This window comes from Anomaloglossus baeobatrachus, chromosome 11, assembly GCF_048569485.1.
Source record: "Anomaloglossus baeobatrachus isolate aAnoBae1 chromosome 11, aAnoBae1.hap1, whole genome shotgun sequence".
NCBI classification, from domain to species: domain Eukaryota; kingdom Metazoa; phylum Chordata; class Amphibia; order Anura; family Aromobatidae; genus Anomaloglossus; species Anomaloglossus baeobatrachus.
Genome location: NC_134363.1, coordinates 144,867,943 through 144,882,026, shown reverse-complemented (window position 1 = coordinate 144,882,026; position 14,084 = coordinate 144,867,943). Strand labels below are relative to the sequence as shown.

At 53.2% G+C, this 14,084-nt stretch overlaps 1 protein-coding gene across 3 annotated transcripts in view; it reads right to left on the bottom strand.

The window, feature by feature from the left end:
• The window catches only part of LOC142256258 (cyclin-dependent kinase 11B-like), a 157,407-nt gene that overhangs the window by 27,041 nt on the left and 116,282 nt on the right, over window positions 1-14,084 (bottom strand). For all 3 annotated transcript variants that reach the window (XM_075327837.1, XM_075327838.1, XM_075327839.1), the window contains 2 exons: window positions 13,939-14,029; window positions 13,486-13,607 (listed from right to left, as the gene is read on the bottom strand). In XM_075327837.1, coding sequence (XP_075183952.1) covers window positions 13,486-13,607; window positions 13,939-14,029 — 213 coding nt within the window. The remainder of the gene's footprint in view (window positions 1-13,485; window positions 13,608-13,938; window positions 14,030-14,084) is intronic.

Genomic DNA, 14,084 nt, shown 5'->3' with positions numbered 1-14,084 from the left:
ACAATAACTACAGAATAGGCTGCCATGTGTATGTACATGAGGAATAACCATTTGTGGCTGTTATACATGTTAGTATCTAGTATTACTTTTCCCCTCTGTGGGCTCCATCTTGAATCTTCAGTTGTCTCTGACCTAGTGGGAAATTGCCCGTTATTAAGTCTTCAATACTCAACACACAGAGTGATTCCTGCCAGTCATCGCTTAGACGGAGGAAATTGGACAATAATACTGAGCAGTAAATCGGAATCACACTCAAGGGTGAGGTAAAAGACTTCTTAGATAACTCAAACACAATAATTCTATGTCTCTTTCTGCTTCTAATAACTGCACACTAGATATACCCTAAAGCCTGCTTTACACGTTACAATTACACATGCGATCTCGTATGCGATCGCACACGCCCCCATCATATGTGCGGCACGTTCAATTTGTTGCCCGTGTCGCACAAACGATTAACCCCCGTCACACGTACTTACCCTTCCATACGACCTCGATGTGGACGGCGAATAACCACTTCCTGTGGGAGGGACGTTCGGCGTCACAGCGAAGTCACACGGCAGCCGGCCAATGGAAGCGGAGGGGCGGAGATGAGCGGGACGTAAACATCCCGCCCACCTCCTCTCTTCCGCGTTGCAGGCGGGAGCCGCGGGACGCAGGTAAGCTGTGTTCATAGTTTCTGGGGTGTCACATACTGCGATGTGTGCTGCCTCGGGAACATTGAACAACCGGACGTTCAATTTTTAGTAATTGAACGTGTATGTGATCAACGGTTTTTCGTTCAATCGCACGTAGGTTTCACACACTACAGTATCACTAACGATACCGGATTTGCGTCACTTATGATGTGACCCCGCCGACACATCGTTAGCTATATTGTAGCGTGTAAAGCCCGCTTTACACCTCATTTTGCTGACAGTGTCTTTTAGTAAGATGGATTTGAGCTATTTATTTCAGTGGATGTGGAGTTCAGAAGGCAGGGGGGAGGGAAAGAAGTGGCTCATAAGTGGAAAAAAAAAACAATAGAATTCTCTGGTAATAGAAAAATGTTGTAGAATTTAACTGAGGCAGTAAATAGGCATGTACATGTAAATGTCACCGTGCTGCCTCTTAAACCCTTGAAACCAAATTTTCTCATTACATTCCTATCCGTCTTTCTGTGTGGCATACCAACCAGGATACACTGCCTATGCAGCTTGCTTCTCTAGCCAAGGGTCCATAGGGAATAAGCTAACCTATGACAATATTTAGGCTGGTTTCACGATATTCTGTGGTTAATACCAATCATAGTACACACCCGGTGTTGTTCCATACTCCGAAGGCTGCGCTCTGTCTTACTGCTTGTGTGAAATCTCTTCAGAAAACTCAAAACTTTGTAAGAATCTGACATATGTCTGTGCTCAGTGGATGTCTTTATATATTTAAGATTTCACTTTTCTTGTAGCTTGTTTTTTCTGTTACTTAAAGGGGTTTTCAATATTTAAAAAAAGATGTCCCCAAATAACTGAACTCAATGATTAGAACAGTGAGCTAGTACTCACCTTACCAAAATCCAGCGCAGGTTTTGTTCTGCTGCTCTTGTCTAAGTGTTTTAGCTGCAGAGGTGACGGTCACATCGACCGTGAACAACACCGCTGTACCTAATCACTAAAGTCAGCAGCTCAACCAAAAAGGAATATGGCACAAAGTTCACAGTTTGAGAAGTTTATGTAAATATAAAAAAGTTATATCTGATATGCCTAAAAATGTGGGAAGGCAAAATCAGAAAAAAGTAAGATTTTTGTGTACTCACCGTAAAATCTTTTTCTCTATCGTTTCATTGGGGGACACAGGACCATGGGTTATGCTGCTGTCACTAGAAGGCTGACACTAAGTAAACACAAAAAGTTAGCTCCTCCCTAGCAGTATACACCCCGAGCCGGAGGCGGGCTCAGATCAGTTTTAGCTTAGTGTCGTAGGAGGCTGATGTGGGCCGTCTCGGCCCCCCTCAGCCATGTATGTTTTTGCGCTTTTTTCTTTTTTCGGCGCCGCTCATCGCTCTCATACCTGTCGTCTTTTTCTCTGCAGGTATTCGCGTCACTCTTCCTCCGCAGCCCTGTGGGTACCACTCCCCAGGGTCGCAGGGGCTTGAGATTTCGGGCCCTCTCCCCCGTCCATCCCCGTGGTACCACTCCCGGGGGTGCGCGTGTGGGCAGGTTGTTTTGTGGGCACCCCTGATTCGCCCTGCGGTATCACCCCAAAGGGCGTACAGGGGAGTACAGCAGGGATGGAACCTCCGCAGCGTGTGTAATCGATGGGGCCCTGTCACGCTGCTTTCTCCTGCAAGGGGGCTGCTACCCCCATCATGATGTCCACTACCCTGCCTCAGCAAGCTCTCCCCCGGAGTCTTCCTGGACGAGTAGCACTGTACACAGGCAGGGGCAGGGCGCCCTGCCTGCACCGCATCCGTCGCTGGGCCGGCGCCGCCGATTACAGGTAGGACCGACCTCTCCTGCACTTTCCCCCGGCCCTCTCCATAAATTTAGCCCCCGGTCTCGGCCTAGTCGCTCCTGCGTCCTAGCCACGCCCCCGCTGCAGCGCTATTGGCCGCCGGTCGTCTCCCTCTGTATCCTCCCACTGCTCTGCCTCCTGGCTGATGGTGGGGGCTGTGAATCCTCCGGTTTTTCGCGCCGGAATCCTGCTCCTCCCCCAGCCTCCTCCAGCGTCCCCTCGCCATTTTAGCCTGTCTCTGGTCCCCTGAGGCTGCAGCGCGCCGGCGTTCTGACTCTTCTGGCCAGCTCACTCCTGGACTCCCTCTTCTGGACTGGTGGGCAGCACACAGGACCTGGATAAGCTCTGCTCCTAAGGAGTAGCCCTCACTAGGTAGCGTTCTCTGAGTTTAGGGACGAGTTAACCCTCTCCTGTCTCCTTCCTAGCAGCCACCAGGGAGAGTACTTGTTTTCACCATGCCTAAGGCTAAGCCCACCCAGCCCAAGCAGGCCCCTTTTGCACTATTTTTTGCATGCTCCTCCTGCAAGTCCAAATTTTCCCAGGGTCAGGACACACCACTATGCTCCGTCTGTTCTACAGACGCGCATCCTCCGCAGGACTCCGCGGCCGACGCTTCTGATACCGCAGACGCCACAGCGCCATATGCTGCAGGGCCCTGCGTCCCGCCCCCCCCCGACTGGCTAGCGTCCCTGTCCCAGTCCGTAGATTCCCTCTCTGAGGCTTCTCGGACCATCGCGCAAGCACTGCGCCTGCTGCCGTTGCTCGCCCAGATTCCCGCAGACCCGACGCAATCGCCTCCGGGGCAGGTGAGCCCCGTTGCAGGAACCTCCTCTGCTGCTCAAAAACGGACCCGCCAGGTCTCGTCCTCAGCCTCTTCCCAGGTTTCACCTTCATCCCCAGGTCCAGACCGTCAGTCCTCCAGGGAGGCTTCTGACTGCTCCGATGATGATTCCGATGCGGCACTCCTGCAGGACTCAGAGCAGGCGGCTGATATTCGGCGCATGGTGAATAGCCTGATAGAAGCAGTAAACCAGACCTTAAAAAGGTACAGGTGGACCCCGTCTCCTCCCAGAGCACCCAGGTCTTGTTTAAGCGGGTGAAGCGGGCCCAGAGCACATTCAGCGGACATCCAGAATTCGCTGAGTTACTGCGCAGCCACAGGCAACAGCCGGACAGGGTATTTACCAGCGGTAAGTCCATCGATTTGCATTATCCTTTTCCTGAGGGTCTTCGAAAGATTGGGCAGGCTCCCCTGTGGTCGACCCCCCAATCTCCCGCCTGTCTTCTCACACAGTCCTTCCACTCACTAACGGTACGTCTCTCAAGGACCCTACGGACCGTACTATTGACAGGTTGGCCCGTTCCGCCTTCGAGGCAGCGGGCACATCCCTCTCTCCGGCCTTTGCCTCGGTTTGGGTTGCGAAGGCCCTGATGTCCTGGGCGGACACGCTACGCTGCGGTCTCCGCGCCATTCCTGCCAATCCGGACCTGGTTCCCATCGCCTCACAGATTTCCCTCGCGGGTGAGTACCTGCTCAATGCAGCCCTGGCGTCTGCAGGTTGCGCGGCCCAGGCCGCCAGCAACAATGTGGCCATCCGTCGAGCCCTCTGGCTCCGGTCCTGGAACGCGGATGCGGCCTCTAAGAAGTCACTAACTTCCCTGCCCTTCCTAGGGGAACGTCTCTTCGGAGATAAGCTGGACCAGTTGATCTCCGATGCAACGGGAGGAAAGAGTACATCTCTCCCCCAATTGCGCCCCAAGCGCTTCCAGAATCGGCGCCCCACCGCTCGTTTCCGGCCCTTTCGCAGCTTTAACTCCACTCCCCAGCCGCGGAAAAGCCGCTCTCCTCCGAGAGACAGGAAGACCCCGTCATTCAAGACCAATCCCGCCTGGCGTTCACGTCCCCGCCAGTCCACGAGATCCTCTTCCGGGTACCGCCGACGTTCCTCCAAGTGACTCGCGGTCGGCGCGCAACAGCGCCAGACTTGTGGGAGGCCGTCTGTCTCGTTTCCAGCATGTGTGGATCCCCCTGACTGCCGATGCCTGGGTCAGAGAGATCATCACATCAGGCTACAAAATCGAATTCGAAGCAAAGCCACCGAGACGTTTTTTCCTATCTCGCCCCCCCCCCCCCGAGTCGCTCGCGCGTTCTTTCACTCCATAGACTCCCTCCTCCGAGCCGGAGTCGTGGTACCAGTCCCTCCCGCAGAGCGTTTCAAGGGGTTCTATTCCAACCTTTTCGTAGTCCCCAAAAAGGACGGTTCTGTTCGTCCCGTCCTCGACCTGAAGCTTCTAAACAGGTCGGTGAGGCCTCGGCCGTTTCGAATGGAGTCACTCCGGTCCGTCATCGCGTCCATGGAGGTAGGCGAATTCCTGGCATCGCTGGATATTCAAGACGCCTACCTTCACGTCCCGATAGCCACCTCTCACCAACAGTTCCTCCGCTTTGCGATAGCGGAAGATCACTTCCAGTTCACGGCTCTTCCCTTTGGCCTCGCATCCGCACCCAGGGTCTTTACGAAGATCATGGCTGCTGCCATGTCCGTCCTACATTCCAGGGGTGTTATGGTCATCCCGTACTTGGACGATATGTTGATAAAGGGTTCTTCTTTCGACGACTGTCGTCTTGGGGTTCAGGTCACGATCGACACCCTCTCACGGTTAGGGTGGCTGATAAATCGGAAGAAGTCCTCTCTGACCCCGGCCCGTCGGATCACCTTCTTAGGCATGGTATTCGATACCATCCAAGGGCGAGTTTTCCTCACACAGGAGAAGATGTCCTCCCTGCAACGAGGCCTCCGCGCTCTCCGGCGTCAGCGCCAAGTTTCCATCAGGTTCGGCATGCGAGTCCTCGGTCGTATGGTGGCGGCGATGGAAGCGGCACCCTTTGCACAGTTCCACCTCCGGCCCCTCCAGCTGGCCTTGCTGAAGAAGTGGGACAGATCTCCCTTTTCTCTGGACCGCAGGTTTCATCTTTCGCCGGAGACCCGCCACTCCCTCCGTTGGTGGCTCAATCAACGCAACCTCGCGTCAGGAAGGTCTTTCCTCCCGCTCCACTGGAAGATAGTGACCACCGACGCCAGTCTCCAGGGCTGGGGAGCAGTGTTTCGGCATCACACAGCGCAGGGCCGATGGTCACCGCGGGAGAGTTGTCTCCAGATCAACATTTTGGAGATAAGAGCCATCCGGCTAGCCTTGCAGCAGTTTCGGCACCTAGTACAGGGTTGCCCGGTCAGGATCCAGTCGGACAATGCGACGGCGGTGGCGTACATCAACCACCAAGGCGGCACAAGAAGTGTCGGGGCGATGCGAGAAGTCAAGAAGATTTTGCACTGGGCCGAGAGTCATCACTCCCTGATCTCAGCGGTACACATCCCAGGCGTGGACAATTGGGTGGCGGACTTCCTCAGCAGGGAAGGCCTCGCCTCCGGAGAATGGTCCCTCAACCGGGAAGTCTTCAACCAGATCTGCGACAGATGGGGAGTTCCGGATGTGGACCTAATGGCCTCCCGGTTCAACCGTCAGGTCCCGCAATTTGTAGCGCGGTGCCGCGACCGCTTGGCTTTAGGAGTCGACGCCCTCACCCTGTCATGGAGCCAGTTCAGTCTCCCGTACATCTTCCCTCCGCTCCCTCTGATCACGAGGGTCCTCAAGAAGATCAAGGCGGAAGGAATACCGGTCATCCTAGTGGCTCCGGACTGGCCCAGGCGAGCATGGTTCGCGGAACTCACTCAGCTCCTCGCAGACGCTCCGTGGCGCCTTCCAGATCGTCCAGATCTCCTGCAGCAGGGACCTCTTTTCCATCAGAACTCACAGGTCCTAAATTTGACGGCCTTGCCATTGAATCCTGGGTTCTAGCTAAGGCTGGTTTTTCTTCAAGAGTGATTCAGACAATGATTAGGGCCAGGAAGCAATCTTCATCAAGAATATACTACCGCACGTGGAAAGTTTTCTTCAGGTGGTGTGAAGAGCATACTATTTCTTATCCTCTCGCCTTCTCCCTTCCTTTCCTATTGGCATTCTTGCAGTCAGGCCTAGATGCGGGTCTCTCACTCGCAACACTAAAGGGCCAGGTATCGGCGTTATCAATCCTTTTTCAGAAGCCACTGGCCGCTCGTCCACAGGTTAAGACCTTCATCCAGGGAGTGGCCCACCTGGCCCCGCCGTACCGTCGGCCTCTAGAGCCGTGGGACCTTAATCTAGTCCTAGGGTCGCTTCAGGGCCCCCCGTTCGAGCCCTTGCGAGATTCTTCCCTTTCTCTCCTGTCTTGGAAGGTGGTGTTCCTCGTTGCCATCACTTCTATTCGCAGGACGTCAGAGCTGGCAGCTCTCTCTTGTCGTGCCCCCTTTTTGATTTTTCACCAGGACAAAGCGGTTCTCCGGCCAGATCCCGCCTTTCTCCCAAAGGTGGTCTCCCCGTTCCATCTTAACGAAGAAATTGTTCTTCCGTCCTTCTGTCCTGGCCCCTCTCACAGCTTGGAGAGGTCCTTGCACACCCTGGACCTAGTGCGCGCACTTAGAATTTACGTCTCCAGAACCGCGCCGTTCCGTAAGTCGGATGGTCTGTTTGTCCTTACTTCTGGTCCCAAGAGGGGTGAATCGGCATCCAAAGCCACAATTGCCAGATGGATCCGTTCCGCCATATCAGAGGCCTATCGGGTTCGGGACAAGTCTCCGCCGCGGGGGGTAAGGGCGCACTCTACCCGTGCAGTGGGAGCCTCTTGGGCGATTAGGCATCAGGCGTCGGCCGACCAGGTCTGCAAGGCCGCCACCTGGTCTAGCCTGCACACCTTTACTAGGTTCTACCAGGTTCACACCCAAGCATCGGCAGATGCTAGTTTCGGGAGAAAGGTCTTGCAGGCAGCAGTTGCACACCTGTAATAGGGTGACAGCATTCAATTATAGTGCAAGCCCGCCGAGGGAGGTTGTTGTTTTTCTTCCTATCTGCGGGCTTCGGTATTCCCACCCAGGGACTGCTTTTGGACGTCCCATGGTCCTGTGTCCCCCAATCAAACGATAGAGAAAGTAGGATTTTTGTGTACTCACCGTAAAATCTCTTTCTCTGAGTCTTCATTGGGGGACACAGCACCCACCCTGCTTGGTTTTTTGGTTGTTTAATTGCATTTGCCTGCTATTTTCAGCGGTCTTATGTTCATAGACCTCTTGTTCGCACGGCTGCATTGTTTTAGTTACAACTTGTTTTTATGTATGGTGATTCTGGTACTCCTCCTACTGCTTGTGCACCAAACTGATCTGAGCCCGCCTCCGGCTCGGGGTGTATACTGCTAGGGAGGAGCTAACTTTTTGTGTTTACTTAGTGTCAGCCTTCTAGTGACAGCAGCATAACCCATGGTCCTGTGTCCCCCAATGAAGACTCAGAGAAAGAGATTTTACGGTGAGTACACAAAGAAGGGAATTTTGTTTACTTACCGTAAATTCCTTTTCTTCTAGCTCCAATTGGGAGACCCAGACAATTGGTGTATAGCTGCTGCCTCCGGAGGCCACACAAAGTATTACACTCAAAAGTGTAACCCCTCCCCTCTGCCTATACACCCTCCCGTGCCTCACGGGCTCCTCAGTTTTTGTGCAAGAGCAGGAAGGAGGAAACTTATAAATTGGTCTAAGGTAAATTCAATCCGAAGGATGTTCGGAGAACTGAAACCAAAGAAACAATTGAACAACAAGCCCGAAGGGAACAGGGGCGGGTGCTGGGTCTCCCAATTGGAGCTAGAAGAAAAGGAATTTACGGTAAGTAAACAAAATTCCCTTCTTCTTTGTCGCTCCATTGGGAGACCCAGGCAATTGGGACGTCCAAAAGCAGTCCCTGGGTGGGTAAAAGAATACCTCGATAAATAGAGCCGACACGGCTCCCTCTTACAGGTGGGCAACCGCCGTCTGAAGGACTCGCCTACCTAGACTGGCATCTGCCGAAGCATAGGTATGCACCTGATAATGTTTCGTGAAAGTGTGCAGGCTAGACCAGGTAGCTGCCTGACACACCTGCTGAGCCGTCGCCCGGTGCCGCAATGCCCAGGACGCACCCACGGCTCTGGTAGAATGGGCTTTCAGCCCCGAAGGAAGCGGAAGCCGCGAAGAACGGTAAGCTTGAAGAATCGGTTCCTTGATCCACCGAGCCAAGGTTGACTTGGAAGCCTGCGAACCCTTACGCTGACCGGCGACAAGTACAAAGAGTGCATCTGAACGGCGCAGGGGCGCTGTGCGAGACACGTAGTACCGGAGTGCTCTCACTAGATCTAATGAGTGCAAATCCTTTTCACATCGGTGAATTGGATTAGGGCAAAAAGAAGGTAAGGTGATATCCTGATTGGATGAAAAGGAGATACCACCTTAGGGAGAAATTCCGGAACAGGAAGCAGAACCACCTTATCCTGGTGAAAAACCAGGAAGGGAGCTTTGCATGACAGCGCTGCAAGATCCGACACTCTTCGGAGTGATGTAACTGCCACTAGAAATGCCACCTTCTGCGAAAGACGTGATAAGGAGACATCTCGCAGCGGCTCGAAAGGTGGTTTCTGAAGAGCCGTTAGCACCCTGTAAAGGTCCCAGGGCTCTAGTGGGCGCTTGTAGGGTGGGACTATGTGGCATACTCCTTGCAGGAACGTGCGGACCTGCGGGAGCCTGGCCAGGCGCCTTTGAAAAAATACTGAGAGCGCCGATACTTGTCCCTTGAGAGAGCTTAGTGACAAACCTTTGTCCATTCCAGATTGAAGGAAGGAAAGAAAAATGGGTAAGGCAAAAGGCCAGGGAGTAAACCCATTCACAGAGCACCAAGACAAGAATATCCGCCAGGTCCTGTAATAGATCTTGGCGGTCGTCGGTTTCCTGGCTTGTCTCATAGTGGCAATGACATCCTGAGATAACCCTGACGATGCTAGGAGCCAGGACTCAATGGCCACACAGTCAGGTTGAGGGCCACAGAATTCAGATGGAAAAACGGCCCTTGTGACAGCAAGTCTGTGCGGTCTGGAAGGGCCCACGGTTGACCCACCGTGAGATGCCACAGATCCGGGTACCACGACCGCCTTGGCCAGTCTGGAGCGACGAGAATGGCGCGGCGGCAGTCGGACCTGATCTTGCGTAATACTCTGGGTAGCATCGCCAGAGGAGGAAACACATAAGGCAGTTGAAACTGCGACCAATCCTGTACTAATGCATCCGCCGCCAGAGCTCTGTGAACTGCGGAGATGGTGGATACTGTGGCTTCCACCCACTGCAGAATTCGCCGTACTTCCTGGAAGGCTTGACGACTGCGAGTGCCGCCCTGGTGATTGATGTAGGCGACTGCAGTGGCGTTGTCCGACTGGATATGGATCTGCCTGCCCTCCAGCCACTGATGGAACGCCAATAGGGCTAGATACACTGCCCTTATCTCCAGAACATTGATCTGAAGGGAAGACTCCCTCGGAGTCCAGGTCCCCTGAGCCCTGTGGTGGAGAAACACTGCTCCCCACCCTGACAGGCTCGCGTCCGTGGTGACCACAGCCCAGGTTGGGGGCAGGAAGGATTTTCCCTGCGATAGAGAAGTGGGAAGAAGCCACCACTTAAGAGACGTCTTGGTTGCCAGGGAAAGAGAGACATTCTTGTCGAGGGAAGTCGATCTCTTGTCCCACTTGTGGAGAATGTCCCATTGGAGTGGGCGTAGATGAAATTGCGCGAAGGGCACTGCCTCCATCTTCCCTAGGAAGTGCATGAGGCGCCTCATGTAGGACCGCCACAACGGATGCCATGACTTTGGTGAAAACCCGTGGGGCTGTCGCCAAGCCGAAAGGCAATGCCACGAACTGAAGGTGTTCGTCCCCTATGGCGAAACGCAAGAAGCGTTGATGTTCGGGTGCGATCGGCACATGGAGATAAGCATCTTTGATGTCGATCGATGCGAGAAAGTCTCCCTGTGACATCGAAACGATGACCGAGCGGAGAGATTCCATCCTGAGCCGTCTGGTTCTCACATGTTTGTTGAGCAGTTTGAGGTCCAGAACGGGACGGAATGAACCGTCCTTCTTTGGCACCACGAACAAGTTGGAGTAAAAGCCGCGCCCCTGTTCCTGAGGGGGGACGGGAATCACAACTCCTTCTGTCTTCAGAGCGGCCACTGCCTGAAGAAGTGCGTCGGCCCGAGCGGGGGGGGGGGAGGTTGTGAAGAAACGAGTTGGAGGACGAGAGATGAACTCTATCCTGTAACCGTGAGACAGAATGTCTCTCACCCATCGGTCTTGAACATGTGGCCACCAGGTGTCGTAAAAGCGGGAGAGCCTGCCACCGACCGAGGATGCGGTTCGGGGATGCCAAGAGTCATGAGGAGGCCGCCTTGGAGGCAGTGCCTCCGGCAGCCTTTTGGGGGCGTGACTTAGACCGCCACGCGTAGGAGTTCCTCTGACCTTTCTCCGGCCTATTGGACGAAGAGGATTGGGACTTGGCGGAGGGGCGAAAGGACCGAAACCTCGATTGTATCTTACGTTGCTGAGGTCGCTTCGGTCTGGACTGGGGTAAGGAGGAGTCCTTTCCCTCTCATCCCATCGTTCTCCAAACAATCGGTCTCCAGAAAACGGCAAACCGGTTAGGAATCTCTTGGAAGCAGAGTCTGCCTTCCATTCGCGCAGCCACATGGCTCTGCGGACTGCCACAGAATTAGCGGATGCGACCGCTGTACGGCTAGCAGAGTCTAGGACTGCATTCATGGCGTATGAAGAAAATGCCGACGCCTGAGAAGTCAAAGACGCAACCTGCGCAGCAGAAGTACGTGTGACCGCATTAATCTCGGTTAGACAAGCCGAGATAGCTTGGAGTGCCCACACGGCTGCAAAAGCCGGGGCAAAGGACGCGCCCGTGGCTTCATAGATGGATTTCACCAGGAGCTCTATCTGCCTGTCAGTGGCATCTTTTAGCGATGAGCCATCTGCAACCGATACCACAGATCTAGCCGCCAATCTAGAGACTGGAGGATCCACCTTGGGACACTGAGCCCAACCCTTAACTACGTCAGAGGGGAAGGGGTAACGTGTGTCAGCAAGGCGCTTAGTAAAGCGCTTGTCCGGAACCACTCTGGGTTTCTGGACAGCATCCTTGAAGTTAGAGTGGTCGAAAAACGCACTCCGTGTACGTTTGGGGAACCGAAACTGGTGTTTCTCCTGCTGAGAAGCCGACTCCTCTATAGGTGGAGGCGGGGGAGATAGGTCTAACACCTGGTTGATGGACGAGATAAGATCATTTACTAAGGCGTCCCCTTCAGGTGTATCAAGGTTGAGGGCAACGTCATGGTCAGAGCCCTGAGCTGCGACCTCTGCCTCGTCCTCCAGCGAGTCCTCCAGCCGAGAACCTGAGCAGCGTGATGAAGCTGATGACTCCAAGCGGGCCCGCTTAGCTGGTCTGGGGCTGTGGTCCGTGGAGGAGTCCTCCACGTGAAACCTAGAGCCCACCCCGGGAGCGCGCTGCGGCGTGGACCGAGAGGGACCTGGAGGCGCCGATCCAACAGTGTCCTGGGTCTGTGTAAGGACCGGTCTGGACTGCAAGGCTTCTAGCAGCTTGGCAGACCATTTGTCCATAGACTTAGCCATGGATTGTGAAAGTGACTCAAAGAGCTTCTCAGCAAACACTGCAAACTCTGTCTCTGCCGCCTGGACAGTGGTAGCATGGGGGTCTACCTGAGCCGAGGGGCCCACAAGTGGTCGCGGCTCCGGCTGAGTCAGTGTAACAGGGGTCGAGCATTGCTCACAGTGAGGGTAGGTGGAACCCGCAGGCAACATAGCCCCACAAGAGGTACAGGTCGCAAAGAAACCCTGTGCCTTAGCGCTCTTGCTCCTTGTGGACGACATGCTGTTGTGTCCCAGGAGAGTGATCACAGAGGGTATAAGGGAAGAGTATACAGCCCGGCCGAACAGAGATCTATATATATATATATATATAAAGATATATAATACGTATCTATTCAGGCAACCCAGGGTGACCAGCACCGGATGACCGGTGTGGCTTACCGACCACTAAAAAGCGTCGTGTGTCTCCTCCAGATTCCCTGCTCCAGGTCTCCCAGTACCTGACAGATGCAGGGCCCGGTCCCTGATAAAGAAAATACTCCGGTCCGGCAGATTCCACACAGGGGCTGCGGAGGGAGCACGGTCCCAGTACCTGGATGACCGCTCAGGATCCCACTTCTCCCAGAGCCCCCAAGGGATGGTGAAGGAAATACGGCATGAGGCTCCGGCCGTCGTACCCCCAATGGGTACCTCAACCTTAACAGCACCGCCGACGTAGTGGGGTGAGAAGGGAGCATGCCGGGGGCCCCGTGGGAGCCCTCTTTTCTTCCAACCGATAACATCAGCAGCTGCTGCTGACTAAAATGGGAATGCATGAGTGGATGTGTGCCTTCTTCCACACAAAGCATAAAACTGAGGAGCCCGTGAGGCACGGGAGGGTGTATAGGCAGAGGGGAGGGGTTACACTTTTGAGTGTAATACTTTGTGTGGCCTCCGGAGGCAGAAGCTATACACCAATTGTCTGGGTCTCCCAATGGAGCGACAAAGAAAATCCTACTTTCTCTGAGCCGTAATTGGTGGACACAGGACCATGTTTTGGTTTTTTTTTTTTGCTGTGTCCCCCAATAAGGCGAGAGAGGAAGTAAGATTTTTGTGTACTCACCGTAAAATCTTTTTCTCTGAGCCTTCATTGGGGGACACAGCAAAAAAACAAACAAAAAAACATGGTCCTGAGTCCCCCCAATAAGGCGAGAGAGAAAAAAAAAATTCTGTGTGCATACTTAAGGTGAGTATGCATGTAAATGTGCAAACGTTCCTAATAGAGACTCTTCGCTGTCAGCTCCAGATACCAACAACCAGAAAATGTTGAGGCTAGGAACCAATAAAAAGCATTAAAATGCGAATTAAAAAAAGATGACAAAAATAGCACATCGAGGAAAAAAAAAACAAACCATTTCTGCAATCTGTCATTCACTAATGTGGTATCTGCAGCAGTTTCTGATGCTTACCCGCACCCTGACAATATTCTCATGCTGGGCTTTTAATATGGTGTTGATCTCCCGGAGAGAAGTTATAGGGAATCCTTCCTTCTCCTTTTCCATTTTTAATCTCTTGAGAGCAAAAATTTCATCTAGACAATGTAAAGTAAAATAAAAAAAAAAATAGATAAGTGCAAAAATGCCTTAAAAGGATTGGATACAAATACGCAGGCTTTCTGACCTAAATGGATTAAATAGTTTTGCCTACAAGTTAACAGAAGAGTATCCCTTGCGGACAATGTATGAATCTTTGGTGTTCTGACATGGTGAATATGTATTTCATATATAGTTTGAAATGAGGGATATTGGCCAACCGGGCAGAACAAATGCAAATACCAGCTATAGAGAGCTAAAAATTTGGGAAGACCGCAATGAATGCAAACAGGCATGTGCAATATTGACAGAACACAAATATTTACTGACCCGTCTTCTTGTCCTTTGCTCTGTACACAACCCCATAGGTCCCTTCCTCGACTCGATTCAGGCACTGAAACTCCTCCACACTGCGGCAGCCCTGGTAAAATTTGGAAAAATGGGTTAAATGATCATTTTAGACCAAGAACACTTTA